The sequence below is a fragment of the Macrotis lagotis genome, chromosome 1 (genome assembly GCF_037893015.1).
Source record: "Macrotis lagotis isolate mMagLag1 chromosome 1, bilby.v1.9.chrom.fasta, whole genome shotgun sequence".
In the NCBI taxonomy this organism is placed as follows: domain Eukaryota; kingdom Metazoa; phylum Chordata; class Mammalia; order Peramelemorphia; family Peramelidae; genus Macrotis; species Macrotis lagotis.
Genome location: NC_133658.1, coordinates 373,468,680 through 373,494,489, shown reverse-complemented (window position 1 = coordinate 373,494,489; position 25,810 = coordinate 373,468,680). Strand labels below are relative to the sequence as shown.

Here is a 25,810-nt window from a genome sequence, read left to right as displayed (position 1 = left end):
TTATCAAATTCATAGCAGCAGATTGATGTCTTGAGCCTAGGAGTAGGACTTCTCTTTGGCCTCATACTGAAGATGATGTTCATTGGAAAAGGCAAATGCCTATGACAAATCATTGAAAAATTGAAAGTAGTAAGAGGAACTCAAAGTTTCATGGCAAAATTTTAAAAACATGTACCCTTGCTGCCATCTCAGTCATCTCCACAGCCCCATGTTGTAAATATGTATGTTTTTAGGAAAAATGAAGCCAAAAATGAAGAGGTGAAGATTGGACACTTTTACTGAGGAATTTTTTACCAGAAGAGAAAGGAAATTCCCCCCAATGCAAAGATAACTCCCACCAAAGCCATCCAGTCATTCACCCAACAAATATTTAAAATTCATAAACATGTGTAATCTATAATATATGTATAGCAAATGGAGATCAGTCACTCTAGTCCCCTTGGATTTGGAGAAACTTAGGCAACTAAAGAAGATCAGCAGTCCAAGAAAGAAGAGGATACTTCACCAACTGGGTTAAAAAGAGATTTAAGATTTATGCAAACAATTAGTCCTTGAGTCATAAGAACAAGGGAAGGGAAAGAAACAACCATTTATATAATAATGTCTTTTTGTAAAAAATAATAATAATAATAATAATGATGATGTCTGTGTGCCAGACAATTTACAGTTGTCACTTAATCCTCATAACCTGTGAAGCACTCATTGTCATTATCTCCAATTTACAGTTGAGAAAACTGAGGCAAACAGAACTTAAATGACTTGCCCAGGATCACACAGCTGGTAACTGTCTGGGACTGGATTTGAACTCAGATCTTCCTAGCTCCAGGTTCAGCACTGTAACCATTGAACCACCTAGTTACCATAAACTATAAAGAGACAGTTGTAGCTTAGTACAAAGGACCTGAATACAAATCCCAGCTCTACCCCTAATTATCTTTATGACCTTGGATAAGTAACTTAATCATATGAAGCCTCAGTTTCTTTATCTGGAGAAATGGATTGAACTAGCTTTCTCTAGTTTCTCTAAGGTCTCTTCTAACTCTAGGTTTATGGCAGGGATGTTTGAATTTTCCCTACTAGCCCACCCCCCCCCCCCAACCATATTTCTTTTTGTGACTTTTTTTAGCCTTTCAAAGTTGCTGTTGAAGTTCATTTATCCTAATTTCAACTGTGGAGGCTTGAACATCAAAGGATCGGTTTTTATCCTAAAGAGCATTAAACATTCTTGACTCTAATACCTAATGCCAGAAAAAAAAACATAAAAAAATTAGAGCTGAATGAGGCCATAGAGATAGTCCACAATCACTAACATTTATATAGGACTTTAAAGTTTACAAAGCATTTTATAAAGGTTAACTCAATTGAATCTCACAGTAGTCCTGGGAGGTATGTTCTATTATTATACTCATTTGACAGATGAGGAAACTGAGGCATACAGTTCCCCAAGGTCACACAGCTAGTTCCATATCTGAGGCAGTTCTTCCTGATTCTGGTTCTCAACACTTTTTCCACTGTGCCAACCTAGACACTAAGTCTAAACACAACACATAGATGCACATGTGTGTATGCACATATACATAGACACATGATTTTTATGGATGAGGACACTTGAGTCCAAGCCGCAGAAAAGGATATAAGTAGTCTTAAAAATTAGATGCTAGTGCACCTTCCCTCTCTCCATTACCACACTTTATGTGGAAAGTGGATATTTATAACTAAGAACTGAGAAAATATAATCCTTCCTTTCTACATTAACCAAAATAATGGGCAGTTGGTATTTTTTCCTATTTACATATAGTGTAATGATACAAAGCAATACCAAGTTTATCCAGTAATAGAATCTCTAACTGTAAATTGACATAAAAAGCCTTTCATTTTCTATATGTAGATGAACATATATTCATGCTACTGGGGGCAAAAGATAAAAAAGAGAGGAGGGAAAATAAAGTAAGAAGTGCCTAGCAGAGAACAAAAGGAAACAAAGAAAAAAATGGACTATTTTGAACATCATGTGTAGTCTTTATTATACAGGTTTCCTTGAAATGGAAATTCATTGATTTATATTATGAATTCTCTCATGTTTTGCTGAGCTATGAATTTTTTTTATTTTGTATTTAAGTTTAAATTTTTTTTCAATTTAAATAAAAAGAAAGAAAGAAATAGAACAAGGAACCAGGTGATGTGTATAATACCTTGGATGCCATCATAAGGATCTGGACTTTTTCCTGTGGTCAAAGACATGAATGGAGGAATGATGTGATCTTTATATCTTCAGCACCTAGCATTGTGCATGGCTTATAGGAGGTGTGTGTTAACTGCTTGTTGATTGATTGATTAATGGCCAAAGTGATGAGAAACTAGGAGCAAGGAAATCAGTTAAGAAGCTATTATTTTAGTCCAACAATAAAATGGTGACATGGTTCTAAAAAAAAAGAAACCTTTAATTTCCAAATGTTTTTCTTTTTTATATTTAAAATATGACCAAAAGATTAATATGCCAAACTCAGTGAGAACTAACCTCATGCTTGGATATTGAAATTTCAGATTAATGGGACATAGCCCATAAAAATAATAGTAATAATATTGAAGATTTATATAGTGACTCTATTTGAAAATTGCACAGAATTCTTCGTATTTGTCATCTCATTTGGCCTCTATTAATCCTAGAAAGAAGTAAAAACCAAGTTTAAAATGAGAATGAGACATGGGCAGAATATGTTCATTTTAGGCCATCTTTTGGCATCATATATTTTATATTTTTAAAAAACCATTGAATGCAGGGTCAGGATAATTTTTCCACTTTCAGTATATATAGATGCTTAATCTATAAATAGTGGCCTTGGGTATGAAATTAAAGCTGTTGGCAAAAGTGGGGAAAAGGGAAGGAGATATTGTCTTATAGGAAAAAGTGTATTTGTTTCTAAATCATCATTTTTAGAAGGTGAAAGTCATCTTAGCTCGTGAGCATAGGCTTGAAATAATAAATTAAACCGCACTATCAAGCTGATATTGCATTATAATGCATTTGAACCATTAAAATTCCACAGGGAAACTTTGTTCCAAATACAGATATAGGATGAAAAGTGACCTGAATCTCATTCTAAGTGTTTATCAGAGCAGAGGGATTTTTCTCTGGGCCATGTGTTTTCTACCTCTAAGCACAGTTTAAAGATGTGATCCAGGAGTATCATAACTTGCCTTATTAATTGAAAGGAATGGAAATCTACCAGATGTAGCCTGAGCCAGCAGAGACTTGGGTGGCTAAGCAACAGAAAAGATACCATATTGAGTGAGCCAAAATTCAGTCTCCAAGTCATTTATTTCCACCAGTGACAATACATTTAGACTCCAGTGTTACAGCATTGATTGATGGTTTAATATCATATATAATTTTTTTAATGAAGGAAAACCATTTAAATATGTTACCAATTGCACTGGTATTCTCCCATGTACATAACTGCATTTAATCATTACTGGGATTGGTTTTTGTCCTTGTGTAATTTGTATCATAGAAATAACTGTCAAAACCATCTCATCCTGGTGTTGAGAATGGTATGTTTTGTTTTATATTTGACTCAATTCTTTCTTCCCTCCACATAATTAAGTGTTAGAACCTTGGCCACTACCACACAAGAAGTCCATGTTTACATTTCTGGGTGTGAAGAATTGGTGGCCTTGTGCTTCCCCAGGTCCCCTTTTCTGGTGTTACAATATTTAGGTATCTCAGTATGATGCTTGTGTATGTTTTGAAGTTTGATTTTAATACTTTTAATATTAAAATATGTAATAAAATTTTATTATCTAATTATAAGAAGATTTTATCCCCTTATTAAAGTTGCTAAATCAAGCTTAGATTATCATCCTGATGGTGCCTCTTTGATGTGAAATTTTCAAAAGTAGAGTTGAAAGGCTGAGTAAATTTGTTGTTGTTGGATATCCCCCCTTTCCCCAAAGTAACAAGTATGAAATGCACGTATGGAAACAAAAAGGAGCAATTTGGGATGCTGGGGAAGCTAGTGGAGGTGTCAATGTCAGATGAGTGCCCTTAGGCGAGGCAGCTGGTACATGTAGGCTTTTGTTTATCAGTTACTGGTTTATGTAGCCTTTAGGCCAGCACACGAAACAATCACTCCTACAGGGTCAGCTGCTGGTCAGAAGCAAAGTAAGAAAAGACTTTGCGCTAAAACGCGTCAGCCATAATTTTAGTACAGCTGGCACCTGCTACGGGTGCTCAGCATGAAGGGTAAAGGTCAAAGAGGCAGTTGTTCAAAACTCAGTGATGGCTTAAAGGGACTTGTAGATTAATCTGCTTTATTAACTTCTCTATATTAGATAACTATTGCTGTGAATGACAGTACATCTTTTTGAATAAGTCGCATCTCTTTCTCTTTTAAATTAGCTTTTGAGTAATGAATATTAAATAGAAAGCATTTCAAGGGTAATTAAATGAAAACAGAATGATGTCATTTTGCAATCATATTTGTATGTTTATTGTAATGTTTTCCAAGGGACTGAAAAAAAGCCAAATCTTTAAGAATGGGGAAGTTATTTATCCTCCCTCTCTTTAAACGACAGATATGCTATATATGTTGCAAGCCAACATTAAGTAGGGGACATCCAAGATTTTGTTTGGTTTTGTTTTTTTAATAGCATTCTCAAAGGTCCTATTTGTGAGTTTTATTTGTAAGTGAAAGTGACCACTTTCCTTTACAGGTCATTTTAGCTATTCTTTGACATAGAAATTTCTGAATTATCTGTTATTCTGCCTTCAAAACACCAAGGGAACATAAGGAAACCATAAAAATGGGTGGATAATTGTGCCTTTGGGTGGATTTGTATAAAGCAAACAGTGAGTAAGTTATAGGAAAAGGAAAGAGGGGACAACTAGATGGTGCTGTGAATAGAGCACAGGCCCTGGAGTCAGGAGGACCTGAGTTCAAATCCGGATTCAGACACCTAATAATTACTTAGCTATGTGGCCTTCAGCAAGTCACTTAACCCCATTGCCTTGCAAGAAAAAAAAGGGAAAGAAACCATCTTGGTCCACAATAATTGGTAATGTGCTTTGTAGCAATATCTTATTTGATGACATCAGAAATCTTATTTGACCATATTTAATATTCTATCCTATAATTGTGATTGGAAAATGAAGGATAAAAAAGAACAGTTCAGGGTGTCATTTGGCAAAATCCTGTCCATGAAAAGTCTGGCAGATATGTGGGCTAAATGCTGTGGCTTTGAAGCAATGCTTGGAAATCTTTGTTCAGGGGGGCGGTTAGGTGGTGTAGTAGATAGAGCACCAGCCCTAGAATCATGAGGATCTCAGTTCAAATCCAGCCTCAGACACTTAATAATTGCCTAGCTGTGTGACCTTGGGACACTTAACCCCATTGCTTTAAATAAATAAACTTTTAAAAGAATCTGCCAACTATGAGTAATTTTTTCATATAAATGTCATCTGCATTCTTATACTGAAATCACATGTACAGTATTATTACTGTTCACTTCCAAATTTCAAGGAAAATTATATTGGACCTCATTGGGAATGTAATTTGGGCTTGGTACTTGGGCATAGTATTTTTCAGTAGAATGATACATTTGTGAGAAGTGCATGATGAAACCCCAGAAGAGGAAGAATATCAGAACCAGTGAAAGGCTTGTGTGCATCCTTCCAAAATAGGCACTCAAGCTTAACTAGGATAGGCCAAGGAGACATTCCCAAAGCACCATCACTCTCAAGCTTTTACTCTCACCCTCTTGCATGGGCATTATCAGATTTTCTGGAACTGCAAGGAGGCAAAGCTGGAAAGACCATCCCTGATTAAGCACCTAGGTTCAGCTGTTGAATTAGATTTTAAAATGACAACTTCTTGTCTCTGCTCAGGAAAAAAAAAAAAAAAGAAAACATTGACAACACAAACACACACAAATCACTAACCTTCTAAAACCAAATGTAGAATTACATTTTTGCTACCATCATTTAAAAAAAAATACTTGTTCCACTAGCACCATAAAAATGAACTGCCCGGGGGCGGCTAGGTGGCATAGTGGATAAAGCACTGGCCCTGGAGTCAGGAGTACCTGGGTTCAAATCCGGTCTCAGACACTTAATTACCTAGCTGTGTGGCCTTGGGCAAGCCACTTAACCCCGTTTGCCTTGCAAAAACCTAAAAAAAAAACTGCCCAACCCAAGAACACTGGAGACACAGGCGTAAAAATATGTCACGATGTTTCTTTTTCCATTTAATTCAGATGAGACTTCATATCATAATCTCTTGATTTTTTTTCAAAAAATAGCTGAAGTAGATTTTATTTCCTCTCCTATTCCTATTAATTTTTTTCCCTTCTTGAAGTTTAAATAAAAGCACAACTAGGTATGAGATATAGATTTACTTCCATCTTCCTTGATGAGATGCTATTAGAAATTTGACCTCTGATCTTTAGATGTTTCTGAATAGTAACAAAAAGCAATAATAATTGCACATTTATTCAGCTTTTTGCAATCTTCAAAATGCCTTTCCCCCCTCACAAATGCAGTGATTGGGTAACACAAATATTAGTATTCCCATTTTACAAATGGCATAACTTAGCCTCAAAGAGGTTAATTGACTTGTTCCCAGTCACAGAGCTAGTAAATTTTAGGACTTGAACACAGGTCTCCCTATTCCAAGTGCCATATTCTTCCTCACACATTTACTTTTTTTCTCACTTGTCTCCCTAAAAGAATGTCAGGAGCAAGTTATATAATGCCAATTTCAAAACTAAGGAAAACAGAACAAAGAGAGGTTTCCTTTCAGAGAGTTTGGGATGTTTTTGCTTGAAAAGCATTTTAGCTTTCTTGGTTGTAAGAGTATATGCATAAGAGCACACATTTATGCTTTGCTTTCTAACATATAAAACATATTCTTCAAAATAATAAAAGACAAATACTATTACAGTAGTACAAAAAAATTACAATTTACAAGACTACAACATTTCCAGATGAAAAACCAAGCTAATACAGATTAGTTGACTTGCTCATAGTCATTGAATACAAATACATATATTCCACATTTTTTTCTCCTCCTATACAACTAACCCTTCTCCTCAGTCCATCTTGCTGAATCTTCCACCTTGTCCAACCCCCCTTATAGTGGGAATCCTCCAAAACTCCAAAACTTCTTCGTTTTTCTCTGTATACTTTGTCTCTAAGTGGTCTCACTGAACCTCAGGGTTCAGTGATGATTTCCATCACTTATCTAGACTACCTCTAGACCTATATAATCAACCCCATTCACTCTCTCTTAAGCTCTATTCCTACTTCACCAGCAACCTGGATGCCCCATAGTAATCTCAGTCTTACATGTGGAGCTCCTCTCTAAACTTTCTGCACTGGGCCCTAGCATTTTTCCAACCACCCAGGCTTGCCACCTTAGCATAGTCTTCCAGTTGTCATCTCCACAACATATCTTTTGTCTATTCCCTTTCCTCCATTCACACAAGCCTCTGCTTTATTTCATCATTACCTCCTTTTGGACTGTTCCAACAGTGACCTAATTGGACTCTGGGCTTCTAATCTTACCCCTCTCCATTTTGTCTTCCATACAGCTGCCAAAATAATTTTCCCGTAAGTCTGATCCTTCCATCTTCCTGCTTGAGATGCTTCAGTAATTCCAATTGCCTCCATGATGAAATGCTGATTCTTCAGCTTGACCCCTACCTTCTTAGGTTGATTTCACTTTATTTCCCCTTCATGCACTCAAGTTCAGCCAGATGAACTTGGTTACTATTCTCTAGGTTTGACACTTGATAACCAGCTTGGAGACAGACTGCCTAACACTTAGAATGGACACCCTCCTCACCTCCACCATTTAGAATCCCCAGCTTGTCTTCAAGACCCAACTTAAATGCTACCTTCTCTGAGTAATCTTTCCTCATCCCCCTGGTTGTCAGGGCTCCCTGCCCTGAGAAAATCATATAGTTATCTGTGTATATGGTGCATCTCCCAGAAAATAAAAGAAGTATGTTCCTTGATGATACAGATTTTGTTTTTCATTTTGTCCTTATATCTTAATACCTAACAGGATCTAGCACAAGTCCATGTACTAATTAATGTTTGTTATATTGAACTAGCTATGACTGGTAAGTGTAGAAATGGAATCAAAACCCAAGTCTCTTGACTCCAAGTTTAATGCTCTTTTTTCATTGAACCACACAGTTTATGATCACTTGTATTATTATTACTTATTTTTAGGTTACCCTCCATCACATTTATTCTACCAACCAAATTCTGACAAATCCTGTCAAGTTAAAAAAAAAGACTTCAAGAATCTGCTCAACAGCAAGCTACATGTATCATCCAAGGACTAGTAAACCTAAGTTGAGAAAGGTTCATCTTTAAAAAATTACAAGGCCCTTAGCCTCTCTGAACCTCAGTTTTCCTCATATAAAATGAAAAAGCTGGATTATATGGACTCTAAGGTTGCTACCTCCTCTAGATCTATCATCTTGTGTCTAACTGAGAATTGATTCATATTCTTCATTTACTTCAATAGTTTAATATATCCTTCAGGAAGAAAATAAAAGCTTTTTTGCATTTTCATTTTTTAAAAAAATTTGCTGTTTTTTTTCAGCCACAGCAGGTATGAAAATGAATGAGGTGTGGAGATATTGGAATCTCTCATTGACATTAGTAACTAGCCTTATAAAAATCACAAACTCTTGAAATATTGTTATTCTATTCAAAGGAAATTTATGTAAAATAATCTCAAAACTTCCTAGTTCATTCTTTAAGACACTCTTCTAATCTGCCTATTCACATCTATCTTGAATTCCCCAGATATGTAACCAAAAATATATTTTGACTTCATCCTGGGTCTCTGTAACCGTATACTTCAGTACTTAAATGCATGTGTTATCTCATTGACACAGACAATGTTGCAGATGATAATCCTTAACTCTTCATCCTCTGGAATGCTTCTCTACCTTTCAGTAAATCCTCTATAGAGAACCTGCCCAATCCTGTGGGTAACTTCTAGTTCTTTCACTATTGTGTAGATACCAAGACAACTATAGAAATAATTTTTAAACCCTTGCATTTGTATAATGCTTTTACTGTTTATAATATTTTATAACAACCCAGGGATGTAGGAATTACACATAATACCCTTATTTCAGATGAGGATACTGAGGCCCAGAGAGATTATGCTTTGTCAGAGGGCATATAAACTAGTAAGCAAAAAAAGAAAATTCTATCAGGTCTTATTCCAAGTTCAGTTTTTTTCCCAATTTTTTAAAAAATTAGAATTGTGAGAAAAGAGATTGTATTCAATGTTAGAGTTAATCAATTAGGAAAGATTCTTTAACGACCTTCAAGAATGGAAGCAGAAAAGTCAAGGCACTCCTTAAGCCTCTAAAAATACTCAGTATTTTGACTTTAAATGTATAGATGTGGGGGGCAGCTCAGTGGCACAGTGAATAGAATACAGACCCTGGAATCAGGAGGCCCTGAGTTCAAATCCAGATTCAGACATTTGATACTTAATAGCTGTGTGACTTTGGTCAAATCACTTAACCTCATTGCCCCACAAAAACCATTAAATAAATAATGTGTAAATGTGAAAGACCCCTAGAAAATTTTGAAAAAAAAATTGTTATTCCTTTAAAGGCTATTCAATTTTATTTTATTTTTTTGGAGTCTGCACTTTGGGAAACAGGAGTCCTAACCCAGGTAGATACATTAATCCCTTATTTACCAAACAAGAAAAAAAAAGCCCCCTAACCCCTGACTTCTGAGCATCCTACATCATGGAGAAGATAAATATAAATTGTAAGAAGCCTCAAGAAGAGTAATTCGAGTGATTAATGGGAATAGAAAGGCTGGCTTGTGATTCCAAATTAAAGGAACTAAATAGGTATGACTTGTCCAAATAACAACTAAATAGGGAATATGATAACTCTATAAATATTTAACAATATGAATGCCAGGGAGGAAAAAGAATTACTTAGTATGGCATGATGGAAGATAGGCATAATAGGTTATTATTAAGAAAGAAAAAATTAAGTATTGAGTATCAATATAAAACAAACAAACTTCTAGACAATAAGAATTGTTGTTGACAATGAATACCATTAAGTTATGTATCATATGCCAAGGGAAATGATGGAAGGTCCAGATGTCAAGATGTTGGCAAATAGAGAAGGAAGAACAGGGATTTAGAAATATCTTACCCAAGGGCAGGGAATCACACAAGATCCATATACTCTTAGAGCCCGGAACAGGAAACCAAGTTGTCTAATTCCATGACTACTTGCACTCTAAGATTCATTGGATAGAATAGAGATGTTTTCTAATTCTAAAAATAACTATAAAACTGAATTTAATAAATACCCGGGCCCTGTAGAGGATAGGTATAACGACTGACATTTCTACAATTGTTTAGATTTGGCAAAGCACTTTACACACTCACAATCTCCTTTGAACCTCACAAACCTATGAAGTAGGTACTATAGGTATGATTATCTTCATTTTACAGATGAGGAAACCGAGGTTCACAGAATTTAAATGACTCACCCATACTTATGCCTAGGATTATAAATCAGAAATTTAAAGTTGCGTGAGACCTTAAAGGTCATTTAGTTCAACCCCCTTGTTTTACAAATGAGGAAACTGAGACCCATAGAGTTAAAGTTTGCCCAAGTTTTAGTTAAAGGCAGAGCCAGGATTCAGACCCAGTTCTTCCTTAATGCAAGTTCTTACTTTTCAGTCATCCATTCCACAAGTATTTCTTTAAATAACAACCTTGTATCAGACTATCTGCTATGTACTGGGGATATAATGACAAAAATAGAACAGCCCTAGTCTAGGGGGCTCATGGTGGGGGGGGGGGGCGGGGAACAGCATGAACCTAGAGAAATAAGTATAAGACTTACACAAAGGGAGTGTGAAATAATTTCAGAGGAGGCAGTTGGAGACAGGGAAAAGGTCTTCTTGGAAGATCAAGAAAGACTGTTCAGGAGGAGCCCCTTGAGCAGAGCCTTAAGGGGCACTAGGGAGACTAGAGACAGAGATGAAAACAGTGCATCAAGCCTGGAAACCTGGGTTGGAGCCAAATTGTGAAGGATTCTAAACATTCCAGGCTACCTCTTGGATGACTTCATTGTATTATTTGTAGGTTCTTGGGGGTCACAAATATAGAGCTAAAAAGGAGCTTAGAGATCTTCAAGTTCTCCACTTTGTTTTATAGAAGAAGAAGCTGAGGCCAGGTAAGATTAAGTATAGATTCCTATTTATATCACTTGTCCGGGGTCACACAGCCAACAAGTGCCAAAATTGGATCTCAAACCAAGATCTTTTTGACTCTTTCTTCCAGTGCCCTTTTTTTTCACTGTGGTAAAGATCTACCTAAATTCAGATTTCTGCTCTTTTCCAAAATATATTTAAAGCAATAATTAGGGAGTATTAACATTCACAATCTTAGTATTATGTTTGTGTGAAAAATTTCACCACCAAATTGACCTTTCTGAGGGGGCATATGAATAATAGCACTTATGGGACCTTTAAAAAAATAAATATGAAAAAAATATGAAAAAAAAAGCAACCTGAGTCCAAACCTTAGAATAACCACTCTTTTTGATGGAAAATGTTTTTGACATGTCTTGTGAGTTTCCCGCATAAATGCTGTTTTTTCCCACATGAAAACATTTTGAATGTGACATGTAAAATAATCCCCCACTGGAGCTTGTGAGGATTTTTTGGTCCATCTAACTGAATCCCTACAGGAAATCAAGGAGAGTGTTGTGACAGATGAGAGGCAATGAAACTTTGAACCTCCTTCTGCAGGGGTAATATATTTATTATGAAATACAATATTCATTGCACTCTGCTTTGATGACTGCATCAGATGCCCTCATGCCATTATCCTTTATGTTATTCTGTTGTGAAATATGATATTCATTGAGAAATGTTGTGATGACTATTCACTAAAGTAGCATGCTGTTCCCCTATTCTCTCTCTCTCTCTCTCTCTCTCTCTCTCTCTCTCTCTGGAATGGCCTCAGAGTTTAGTTTATCACTGAATATTTAATGTAAACATGTGCTTGTAGTCAGCTCTGTCATGCAAATACATTTAAGCTGGTTAGTAGCCTTTTCATTGCTCCTGATTTGGGAAGTTAATAGTTTGTTTACATTGTTAGATTGCCAAACAGAAGGCACCTCGGGCCCATCTCTGGCGTTACCAGGGCAATTTGACATCATAACTGTTCTTTCTATTTAAAAACCCCAATTTGGCACTCATGTTTTTCATGGTCTAAATTTATTGACATTATCCATTATCAGCATGACTGTGGAGAGAGAGAGAGAGAGAGAGAGAGAGAGAGAGAGAGAGAGAGAGAGAGAGAGAGAGAGAGAGAGCTTCCTAAAAAGCTGATGATTTCAAACATAAAAGACTGGATAAACCCTTGTCAGAAATGCTGCCCAGGAGGTTTAGTGCTTCAGAGAGAGAATTGGCTTATAAGATGCCTTAACATCCCTTCCAACTCCAAATTCTAAAAATTCATGAATTAGAGGAGACTTAGGGTAGAAATCAAGGAGTGTTGTATTTGACCACTTGTGGAATGGTGGAACAGGTCTCCACTTTACCTCACTAGAAAAGTAAAGGCCATCTTAGTTAAAATTTGTTATTTCCGGGGTGGCTAGGTGGCATAGTGGATAAAGCACCGTCGTTGGAGTCAGGAGTACCTGGGTTCAAATCCGGTCTCAGACACTTAATAATTACCTAGCTGTGTGGCCTTGGGCAAGCCACTTAACCCCATTTGCCTTGCAAAAACCTAAAAAAAAAATTATTATTTCCCTATGCCCCTATCACCTTCCTCCAGAGAGCTTTCTCTTCACATAAGCTGTATGTCCCTTGTTCAAGTCACTGTTCTCTGAACTTGTTTCTCTGTCTATTAAAAGTAGTGGCTTGAGCTGGATAATCTCTAAAATCCCTTCAGATCTAATACTCAATGATCTGAGAAGTGTGTGGAGACATATCCAGGCCCCTAAAGGATCTAAAACTCTCCCTGGAGATATTGAGTAGAATTCAGATTGGCAGTAATATGTTCTAGACATGTGTCACCTTGCCAAACTACCTTTGTTCTACCTCATAGGTAATTAGAAGACTTTTTATAATTAAAAACTATTCCTTTCAATAATGGAAGAATGGGGTACTAACTTTCCCCAAGAGGTAGAAATACAAAATTATCTCAAAGGAGAGGATAGGTGGTATTTCCACAAACAATGTTTAATTTCCTCATTAAATCGAAGAGTATTTTGTGTGGTGTTGGCAGAAGAAGAGGGGGAGGCAGTCTCCTCACAGGCTGAGGAGCAAGTTCTAAAGCACTTTACCTCCCTCAGTTTCCTGGATTTAGTTTAATGCTGTGAGCCTACTTTATGATATCTTCATCCCTTGAAATATGATTTACCACTCGTAAAAAGTTTCAAATAGATAATGAAGATACAGGAATGAGACTTGCAGGGTAGTATTCTCAATTTTGTGCTCTAGCTCTTCAGTACATTTCTGCTACTGAAATGAATTCTTTATTATAATTTATTTCAACAGTGGAAAATAAAACTTTTCCCTGTGATGTGTTCGGTAACATTCAGAATAGACACATTACAGGCAGTCCTCTCAATTAATTAATTCTGAAGTTCTGTTCTAAGTTTATCCCCTCTCTGATAAGCTAGGACACTTCCAGGTAATTCCTTCTCAAATAAACAATGAATAAAGGGAACATTTCCACAACAAGGGCATTGTTAGCAATGGAAAAAATTGATGCCACAGCAAAATTCCACTATATCTTTCCTTAAGTTTGACAATGGATGGAAGAGTTTTTAAACAGTTTGTGCCATCTCTCACTTGTGGGGAAAGCATCCTTGGGACTCTGTGAAAAGTGGGCAAGTGCAGTTAGTTTGGAAGAGCCATCCTGCAACACTCCCTCCTCACCCAGGGCTGAGGCCGGCTTCAAGCTACAGAGCTCAGCCAGTGCCCTTGTCGTTTTGATTCTTTCCGACATTGTACAGAGGCCAAGTAGGCGTCCCTCCAAGTGATTTTCCAAAGGAGAATGGGCCACACGCTAATTGACTGTACCATCTCATTTCCTAAAAACAGGCCAACGTCATCTTGCACTTAGTGAATATGAGAATTTTCATCTCAAATGCTAAATGCTTTCTGTTCTTATGAAGCTATAAAGATACTAAGCACTTGAGAATGTTTTTAATATGTACCCAGTGTTAAAAGATTAAACATAAGATGCTTACCATGATTTGGTTAAGCTGGGTAGGTAAAAATAACTAAATATATGCCTATTCTTCTGTTCCTGTCATCTTACATATCATTCCACTAATAATGCAGAGATAGACAGCAGACGAAGAAAGCAATTGATTCCTTTTCCCTAATGATGACTATTATCTAATTTGAGCAGGATCACATTTCAATATCTACTATGCATGCGGCCTCAGGAACAGCTCTTTGTAACAGCAGCCACTGGCTGGCATTAAAGAGTGCTAGCCATTTATGTATTATTTTTTCTCAAGTGTCAGCCTTTGGACTCACCTATATTTTAATAGTTATGTCCCACCCTGGACTCAGCATGCAGTGAGTTTGCTGAGGATTCCAAGGGGAAGGTTACTCCCCTAAAAGTCCAGACTCTACATCCCACCATCCCCACACTTATAAAAGCAAAGAGCTTATGAAAGCAAAAAGCACCAGGCCAAACATTTCTCAGCAGTTTGGTTATAGCTTAATTCATCATTTTAAGTCAGTGTCAGACATGGATTTGGAAGTCACTATGGAGGTTTTCTCATCTTGCTCTTCAATACTTGTTGGAATCTCTTCAGGTATCATCTTTAAAAGCTCAGGAACCAGAGGAGGAAACAACCACCTGCTCATGGTATTAAGTGCTCACTTTTAAAAGAATGTCTGATAGGAAAAAGCAGATGAGAACATTTTTTAATATTTATAATGACTTTAATTTAAATTGTGATAATATTCCTGATCTGCCAGAAAGAGTAAGGAAACTTCTTTTAATAACTGTTCTGGAAAAAAAATTCTGACTTCATCATGGCTATGTTTGTTCATTTAAAAGTTCTAAAAATATTTTCAACAAATTTGTAAAAGAAACTTCCTTTGATGAAAAAATAGCAGAGCCTGCTGGGACCTCTCAAGGGGCAACAACGCTGGGTTCGCTTTCCAGACACCTCAGGGGCTCCTTAACCAATCAGCAGATGGTGGGACCGAAGTGGTAGCCAGAAAAGGCAGGTGGTGGGAGACAGGAATGAGTAGTGACAGAAGACCAAAAAGAAGCAAACTGACTGTGGAGGGTGTGGAAGGTGCAGAGCGCCCAGTTCTTCATTTATCCTTATGGGTAGTATAGAGATCTATATTTTTAAAATAGAATGCAGATTTTAATATTTCTGCTAAGTAGACATAAGACCACCTTTATCTGTTATAGACTTATTTTTTTTTAGGATTATTTGCAAGGCAATGGGGGTTAAGTGGCTTGCCCAAGGCCACACAGCTAGGTAATTATTAAGTATCTGAGCCCGGATTTGAACCCAGGTACTCCTGACTCCAGGGCTGGTGCTTTTTCCACTGCGCCACCTAGCCACCCCCTGTTATAGACTTATTATAGACATATAACCTGTGCATCTTGTTCATGGGCTGAAGTATAAAATAGTATGAGCTGATGACTTAAGACTGACGAGGGAAACATCATGATGTAGTGAAGGCAGAGGACCCAGATTTCCTCATTCATAAAATGAAGGGGTTAGACCAAGTGATTTATGGAATATCTTTTAGTTACTATGCTATGATTCTGGGCATTGCTACATAAAAAACATTTCCATTTGAGGACAGTTCTTGGTGGATAAGCATATCCCTTAGTGATGGACATCAAGGAGAGTTTGCTGACTTTTGGAAGAAGTCCAAAGTCTTCATTGCTTAGAACCAAAAAATCTGCAGTTTGTATTTTTGCACTTTTTTTTCCTTACTGCCTTCCTCCAGGGCTCTTCCTCTTCCTAATCCTCACCCTTCTTTCTCCCCATGGCCACTACCCTGCCTGACAGATTGTTTTTAACTCCTGTTCAACCCTTGTTCTAATCTAGCCTTGGTCTTCTCTAGTGTCCACCTCCCATAGCAAGAGTAGCACCTTTTACTCAGAAAAAAAAAATCTGTCTTTCTTCAGGATTAATAGGGACTGAGAGTTACATGTGAGTGAGGCTATGAGGAACCTAAGCCATTTTCTTATCTTTTCATGAATCATATATTCAGAGTGGTTTCATGTTTTGTTTCAAATGTTGCTAATTCCCAAAACGTCACAAGCACATCTATTAGAAAGTCAGTCACCATTGTCTGATCTTGTTACCTCTTAGACTTCTCTTTAAGGATATGATTTCTCTCTCATCACACCCAATTTGGAACAAGGTACAACATGGAAACAAAGTAAAGACTGACAGAGTGCTTTCTGTGGGGGGGAGGGGGGAGGGAAGCAAGATTGGGGGGGAAATGTAAAACTCAAATAATATCTTTTATAAAAATAAATTAAAAAAAAAAAAAGAAAATCAGTCATCAAACACATGCCAAAACCACTGATTGGTTTATCCATGCCATTGTTGTCCTCAGTTAAGGCAGGTAGTTGAGAAGTTCCTGTAATGCCTATGTTAGTTTGAATCCAGTCTCCAAATGAATCATTTGTCAAGAACTGACTTTCACCTCCAAAAGTAAGACAAGCAGGCAATCTACCTCCTTCTTAACAGAATGAAATTCCCCAAAGTCAATACCCAAGTTCACTATGCCTTGGAGGAGCATCTCTATAGCATTAACTGAAAGACTTTGATTTGTGCACAAACTTTTTCATTTTGCATAAATGATGGAACAAGTCACACAGAATATATAATTAGTTACCTCTCAGGCTTCCCCTGAATTATTTGCAACAGGGAGGTTTTTAAGTACATTTTTTAAAAAAATGTTGACTCTGAATAAATTAAAATAACTATTCTAGGATGCAAGCTACCAAAATAAGTTTTCAACCTCACATTAATTGAAACAGCCATACCTGCTATCCCCAGGATGATAGTAAGATTCTGAGATGGACCTGAAGTCAACATGCTCACTTTTTTCATGATAAATGTTTCAAATAATCAGTCCCTATCACATAAATTGTTCCCTTCTTTTCTCACCTAAAGAAATCCAGTTTGAAAACTGACTTGAGAATTGTACTTATAAAAGCATCCTTTCCTCCTCACATTAAGCATTTCATTAACATGTGTGGAAGAAACTTCCCACCAAAAATCTCCTATTGAACTGAATGTGGTTTTTTTATTCTCAATGATTCTGATTCTCAGTCCTCAGCTCTTTCTAGAAAGAATATTTGTTTTCTGGGTTCTGCTGTAGGTCAACTTCATAATTATTAGAAAAAGTCTTCTGGAAATGGAATGCTGTAATAATATCAATTGAACCGATTTGCTTTACTAATTTCAATTTTTCCACAAGAGTGAAAGAAAAGTTCTTTTTAGTCAACTTTATTTTTAGAAAAGTATTTTATTCAAACATTCCCTTGCTTATTACAGACATAAATACATGCATTCAGAGGAATGAATCCACAAGAGTACTGTATAAAGTAATTGGCACATCACTTCAGGATGCTTCGTCATTTATGGAAGGAGTTTTGGTGCCACTGTCTTGAATCCTTTCCATGAAAATATTCATTATGCCTCCAGATTGTGATGCCTATAATATTTTAGATTGCCTCGGTGGATCTGTTAGTTTTTTTGTCATTTTAATTTGTGGCTCCATGACTTTGGGTAGCTTGTTGAAATACAATCTCTATTGCAGACATGCAGCCTCTTCTGTATTTGTAAATTGTCTTAAGACCCAAACTGTTCCCAAAGTTTCTGGACAGAAAATTATTGCCCATCTGATATTAAAGATTTCCTAAATCACCAGCCTTATTATATTATCATCAGTAGATATCTTTAGAGTATTTATGTGGTAAAATATAACCAAGAATTTCACAGAATGAGGAGTCACAGTGACTTGTACCAATGGAAGACATACCTGGGCTGATGATATCACAGATGCTTTATTAAAGTAGAAAGACAAAAAAAATTTGAGCCGGAAGATAATCTTATGATGATTAGAAATCTTATTTTACAAATACTAAAACAAAGATACATAATTGGGAGTCACACATGGAAATCAGAAAAGACAGACCCCAGCTACCAAAAGCTGAACTGCTTTCTTTTTATTTTATTATTAGGGGATTTTGTTTTTTTGTTTTTGCAAGGCAGTGGATTGAGTGACTTGCCCAAATTAGTGTCTGAGGCTGAATTTGAACTCAGATCCTCCTGACTCCAGGGCTGGTGCTCTATCCACTATACCACCTAGCTGCCCCAAACTGCCTTCAAAAGGAAAATGACAACTAAACTAAAGACAGAGGGGCAGTTCCTAGGAAAGTAGTTCTTCCATCACCATCTACAGCCTCAAAGGAGGAGGGGGTTGGAAGGAGAGGTAAAGTTGGATACATACCAACATTAGAGAGTAATAGGGTCTAAGAAGCAGCCCCAGGGATTGGGGTAGATATGTATATAGTAACATCCTAGGATAACCCAGTGAGACTAACAGGAAGCAAACTTAGCAGCCAAAACAAACAGTCCTGTATTTATATGCCTAATTCTGACTGTCCTGTATCTATATGCTTAATTCTTCATTCACAAAGAAGGGTTGTGCTAAGACAGAAAAGGAAAGAATTACAGTTTCCTCCTTTGCATTTGATGGTCCTATGCCCAAATGGTGCCTGTGAAGCATCAAACACATGGTCTTAGGTCTCACTTGTCTCTCCATTGTGTAGAATTCCATGTGAGCTCAGACAGACTTCCAGAACTCACATCCCCTCTAGTGCTTCTGCCTTTTCTAGGTTTCCTGATTGAAAAGTAGATATTGCGGGCAGCTAGGTGGCGCAGTGAATAGAGCACTGGCCTTAGAGTCAGGAGTACCTGGGTTCAAATCCAACCTCAAACACTTAATAATTACCTAGCCATGTGGCCTTGGGCAAGCCACTTAACCCCATTGCCTTGAAAAATCTAAAAAAAAAAGATATTATTAGTTTATTCCCCCTAATTCTTCTTTGGGTAACATGGAAATTAGTTCTGCCCCCCCCCCCAGTACCCATTGCTCCTCTTTAGGTACTATTTGATTTTTTAATGAGCTTCTAAAACTGGGGATTGTACTTCTATCTACTCTGCTTCAGCTGCTTCTCTATGGAATGTACAGGTTTATAGAAGAGGCTTTCATGGCCATTGTGGGGCAGGTGATGGGACACTTCAGTAGATGTCATCTAGGAAGATGCCAAGACAGCAGGGCAAATTTCATGGTCATTACTTTATTTCAGATGATGTCTGTCCTCATGAACACCATCATTTTCGAGGACTGTCGGAACCAGTGGTCAGTATCAAGGCCTTTGCTGGGCCTTATCCTGCTCAATGAGAAGGTGAGTGTTATAGGTGAGTGAGGAGGATGAGCAAGTGTGCAGCTCTCAAAGGTGGCAGTGGTGGGGGGGGGAGGACAGTGTGACCATCAGCTTCTTCTGCAGAAGTGAAGGGGTCTGATCAAAAAAGTACTGCAGTGGAGAGATTTGGGGGCAATTCCTGGTTCCCACACTCAGTTGTGGGGAAATTATTTCACATCACTTGGTCTCATGTTCCTCTTTCATACAATAGTGCGGACAATGGTACTTCTGCCTTCATTGGGTACTTGTAAGGGAAGGGCTTTGATTGATTGCCTTAATGCATTGATGAGGTACTAGTCATTCTTTTTTTTTTTTTAGATTTTTGCAAAGCAAATAGGGTTAAGTGGCTTGCCCAAGGCCACACGGCTAGGTAATTATTAAGTGTCTGAGACCGGATTTGAACCCAGGTACTCCTGACTCCAAGGCTGGTGCTTTATCCACTACGCCACCTAGCCGCCCCCGTACTAGTCATTTTTATTTGGGATTAATGTCCTTTAACTAAAGAGAAAACCCCACAAGGGTAGTCATAGAATGGAAGGAATTAGGAAGTTACATTTTTTTTCTCTTTCTCCCTTCAAGGGGCAACTCCTTGCAGGCTTCAGCAGCCCTAGGTCTCTTTCTTGGTGAGGCCAGCCTTGCAGATAATCATAGCACATCTCTTGAATGCTTGTAGACATGCAGGACACTTTTCCCCAGCAGCCCAGTGAGCTAGTGATATATCATCTTCCTTTTACAGAGGATGACAGAGACTTAAAGCTTGAGTGACTTGCCCCTGTTGAACCATCACTCAGTTCTTCACTTTCAGTATCTGAGTTCACCCATGCTCCCCCAGGGCTGATTTTTCCTAAGGACCCTTCTGCTACACCTCTTTCCAGCCCCAGAGCTTATTCTTTTCAATTGGGCATAAGAATCACCTGTTGTTTGGTAGGATGGGTCTTTTATTCCCTGCCAGCCTTTGTTGCTGGTTTAAACTAAAAATTATTTAAACAACTATTAACACAGAACAATTTTTTTTAATTCTTCCATCTCCCCTGAAGGTCCCAGGCAATTCTTATGGCCAAAGCAAAGAAGAAAACCTGAAAATCCAACCCATGGGTCCTCAAAAATTCCTCATCTACCTCTGAAGCAAAGACTTGACATTTTCCCTCCGTCCCCAGAGGAATCTTCCCTGTGTGAAGGGTGTGTGTGTGTGTGTGTGAAATCCCTATAGCAGCTACTGACACTTCTCTGCTAGAAAAGGACCTGGTATTCAGGAGAGAGAGAGAGAGAGAGAGAGAGAGAGAGAATGAATATGTAAGTGTCTACTGAAGTGATACTGGCCACACTGTGCTTCCTGCTGATGATGGTTCTGTCTCTCAGGCCATCACTGGGAGCAGTATATTACTGCTATGGAGAATGAATTGTCTATACAATAAGATAGTACTGGGGGAAAAAGACATTGAGATTAGAGGCAGCCGCATACATTAAAATTCAAACTGAAATCCCAGCCATGGAAGGAAACTAATAGAAAAAGAAAATATATCAAAAAGAGAAGAGCTGTCTCATCATTCACCTGTGCTGAAGTATCCAATTTTAGCCACATCCAATAGCACTGTCATTCATCTTCCCTCAGTGTTATTGTGATTTAAATCCAAGCTCTATAAAAGAGAGCAGTTCTTTTAAAATGATTGAGAGGGAATAAGGGCAAATTCAGTGTTTAGAAAAAGCTTATGACATCACAATATTATACTTTACTGATGGAGGCAATATTTCATGGTTTGGGATGAAAAACTAATAATTTTCTATTTGGTGTGAGTCACTGCATCATTATAAAAGAGAAAAATAAGTAGTTTTGTGCATTCCCAATCTTGTTCAGGAAGACACTATAGTTTAAGTATAATGTCTCTGATATATCATATTTAAGTATTAGTCTGACTACATATTAATTATGTGTATTTTTGATGTGAGCTGCTTTAGCATATGATGGAAATTAAATATCATGCCATTTGGGCTCAAAAGAATAAACATATGCCTGGTAGAATGTTGCCTTTATGCTAAAATTAGACTATTCTCAATGATTAGGAGCTGTGTTTAGCATAAAGGTTTCTGTTTCTGTAGAAGCTAACAGATCTCAGCAAAGAGGCTATGTTATGTATTTGTCTAGAGGCCAAGAATATCAAATAGTTCACTTAGGTGTCATGAAAAGAACTCTCATAAATGAACAAGAACTACCAGCTTCTTCCTTTCTGTCCTCAACACCTGATCTCTCCACCTTCTCTCTCTCTCTCTCTGTCTCTCTCTCTCTCTCTCTCTGTCTGTCTCTCTCTCTCTCTCCCACCACAACAAACCGAGTGTTGCCCTTTTATAACCAGACATATTCAGTGATTGCAAAATGTGATCCAGAACAGTGGTGTGAAACTTCCATAGGAAGGATCCCTGTGGGCCATATAGGATTCAGTTTTAAAATGTATTGCCATCTATGTTTTATTCTATTTTTATCTATATTACTAAATATTTCCCAATTGCATTTTAATTTAATTCTAGCAATATGAGGTTTGTTGTGGACCAGGCATGGTTGATACTTGTGGTCTAGAGTCATTTGGGGCAGTGATTCACCTGACAAAACAACCAGACATCAGGGCTCATGTGGCACCTCTGTGTTTCTGGGCCCAACCACCCTGCTTTCTTCAGTTCAACTATTTCAGAGGATCTAGAGATGGAATTGATCTCCTAGATGAACTAGATAATCTCTTTTGACCCTCTTGTTTTAAATGAGAAAGTAGAAGTCCAAAGATGTTAAGTCATATGCCTGATATATTAAGTAGCAGAGTTGGGACATGAACTCAAGCCTTCTGACTCTGCATATGGTTCTGTTTCCACTGCACACTGCTTATTTTCTTTCCATACCAATGTGTTTGATCAGCATTATTTCTGAGTTAATCCCAAAATAAAACATTTGAGAAAATTTCTCTCTCAGCCTAGTCCCCACCATCCTCTACTAGTGTGTGGTCAAAAGAAGGAAAAAATAGAACCAGCAAATAATAATAATGATAACAACCATAATATTTATATTTTATGTTAAAGTTACAAAATATTTTGCTGACAACAATGCTGAGCTAGAGAGTACAGGTATCATTAGAGTCTTCCTAGAAATGTTAGGAAGCTTAAGTCTCAGAGGTGAGTTGACTTACCTGTGGTCACAAAGTTTAAAATAAAAGGGGATTCCCCCTCAGGGCATCTGACCTCTAGTCTAGTACCCTTGATTCTGCATCCTGGAAGAAAGCACTGAGATTCTCAGGGGAAAATGGTGAATACCATCGCTCCTGAGCAGCCATAGCATGACAATGACATGGCCACTGGAGTTAAGGTCTCCACTTCTTTCAAGTTTCCCCACTATGACTTAGAAATACAGCTCTGGGGGGCGGCTAGGTGGCGCAGTGGATAAAGCACCGACCCTGGAGTCAGGAGTACCTGGGTTCAAATCCAGTCTCAGACACTTAATAATTACCTAGCTGTGTGACAAGCCACTTAACTCCATTTGCCTTGCAAAAAAAAACCCTAAAAAAAAAAAAGAAATACAGCTCTGCCCAGGATGAGCCTTCTCTGGGAAGCAGGCATGGAAGTGCCCAATAACCAGGCACAGAAGCAAATACAAGCAAAAAGAAAGCCCCTGAGGGTCACATGAGGAAGTCATGGAGGGCTGGGAGGGAGCTGCTCACCAGCACTCCTGCACCCTACTCCTAAGCTTGTGAATTCTGAGCCCTATCAGTTTCAGTTCGTTGTCTAAAATGCTTGCCTCCTAATAGTACTTCAGTGAATTGAGGGAGAGTCTGATAAACAGCCAGCCCATTGGCAAACATGAAGTCCTGGCCCAGAGTTTCAGAAGCCTGATGGAGGGTGTAGAACAGAACCTGCTGATAAAGAACAGAGACAGGTAAGTATTTCTCAAAAAGCACAGCTACTGATGATGTCTTTCCTCTACCACACAACTAGTTGAGTAGAAACTCCCTGGAACTGTTTACCTTCTGGTTTTGAGAAATCATATTTGCAGCATCATAGGATTTGCAAAATGCTTTTCTCACATCAACCCTGTGTCACCAAAAAGTTCAATGCCATATAAACTCTTCCTGTTCTCCTATAGTTTTTCAGTTTGGCATAATGGGAAACAATAGCTTCACTTTTAACACAATGATGTTGTAATTTAATTTACCACAAATAACAGTTCTGAATTGCACCCCCCCATAATCTTAAGCAAAAGAGGCCTGCATTGATCACAAGTGTAAATGATGCACAAGGAAAGAGTTATTTAATAAAAAAAAATAAATCTTTAAGAATATGGTATGGTTTCAATACTAGAATGGCATAAGTCTATCAACTCAACAGCTAAATAACACAGGGTTACTATGTGATATTTGAGAATTAATATTGTGATACAAAACTTAAGGCATGTGCATCCTGGCAGGCATTTTTCCTTGCACACATAATCACCTGTGGCTGAGTTTGACTTCAGTTGGGAGCCCCTGAAATGGCCCATAGATACTGTGTTAATGTTAACAGTCAAGTTTATTATGCCCCTGTTTAGGCTCAGCTGTCTCCTTTCTAGGAAAATGAGAGGGGTTCTACTTTGAAAGACATGGATCTGTCCAAGGTTCTGAAGAACCCTGACTCACCACAGAAAAGCATCCAAGCTCACCCTTTCATCATGTGCCAACTTTTTTCTTACAGGTTCACTCAAAATCTGTCAGTCTTCAGAAGAGATATGGCTGATGCCCTGCGTGGTGATGGAAGCATAGAGGCAGGCAGTTTGGACATGATGAACTGACCCAATTTCAATAACTCCTATGAAGAATAATGTTTTTGAATAGACCCTGAAAGGTTTGGGCCTCAATATGCTGATGTGGGCCAGCCCAGAGGAAATTATTTTTTTTAAACAATATCTGCATTTTTATAACTCTGACCTAATTGTAAGAATTTATAAGTGTGAGAGCAATGTAAAATCACAGTCTTTGCTTTAAAAAAAATGTTTTCAACCTTGCTATTTGTTCTTATACTGTAAAATGGTATAAAAATGATATTTAACCAAAGAACAAAATAAAAACAGGTTTTCTCCAAAATGTGTATTAGTTAAGGATTATGAAATCAGAGAATTCACAAACATTTTTAAAGAAAAATTAAGGATTCAGTCTTCAACATGGGCTATATTAACTAAAACAGAGGAGCAGAGATTGAGACAAATGCCATTTGAACTTGTTAAATTAATAAAGTTCATTATTTTTCTATGAATATAGAACATTAAATGTTAGAGACGCTGAGATAAGGGCACTTAGAACAAGGCTGGGAGCTCTCTGAGGTGACCCATGGGATTGCTCACAGAGCTCTCCTACACAATGGCATCTGATAAAGCAGAGAGACAGTAATACAATTAAATGACTTACAAACGATGTTTTCTTTTCACTAGTATGAATTTGAAGTGATTCAGTCTAGAAGAATTAAGCCTCACAATTGCTACATGCAAGAACATTTCTTCAGAAAGAAGGAGATTGCTCACTCCGGAAGACTGGGGTCTGCCAAGCATAAGCCTTTTTGCTCCCATATAGCTTTAAGTGATGGTGGAAGTGTATGTCTAAAATAGAAAATGCAGCATATCCATCCTGGCAAGCTCATGGGTTGGCCATGGACTTTATTGGTGCCAAAGACAATGTGAACTGGGGTGGGGGTGGGGGTGGGGGAGTTCAAGTGCAAGACTTAAAAGGATGTAACAGTAGGTGAAGCACAATTTGTTTCTATTACATGGCCACTCTGATTACTTTTCCAAGGGAGAGGAAATGAAGATCAATGGTTTAACCAAAATCCAGGAAACTAAAGAAGGATCCATTTTCTATTTGTACTCTACGTGTGATATTATATTAATTCAAGGGAAGCAGCTCCCACCTTATTTTATACTTTATTGTCATCATGTTCATGATACAGCTTAGTAATATATTTATCACTTTGATAAAACAAACAAAAAACCTCATTGTCCTCAAACAAAAGGTATATATGCACATTGATGTTAGAATTATTTCTTACCAGATGATATTTCTTTAAACCTTTCTGAATATTTCAGTATTTACAACAGACAGCATACAACAGCAGAATCATTTCAATAACTCAAAATCCACATTCTGCTGATGTAAGCACAGGGGGACTGGGAAAAGAATACAAAGGATTCAATTTTATTGGTAATTAAGGAAGGAGAAATGCTCCAGTTTTTAAAACAGTCACTTTATATTTTTGTTGAAGGCATCAAGGTGATCACCATTGATAAA

At 37.6% G+C, this 25,810-nt stretch overlaps 1 protein-coding gene across 1 annotated transcript in view; it reads left to right on the top strand.

Annotated features, from left to right (window-relative positions):
* The window catches only part of RANBP17 (RAN binding protein 17), a 350,271-nt gene extending 325,351 nt beyond the window's left edge, over positions 1–24,920 (top strand). The window contains 3 exon segments of the mRNA XM_074212426.1: positions 19,407–19,505; positions 23,309–23,436; positions 24,228–24,920. Coding sequence (XP_074068527.1) covers positions 19,407–19,505; positions 23,309–23,436; positions 24,228–24,324 — 324 coding nt within the window. The 3' untranslated portion in view covers positions 24,325–24,920.
* The last annotated feature ends 890 nt before the right edge of the window (positions 24,921–25,810 follow it).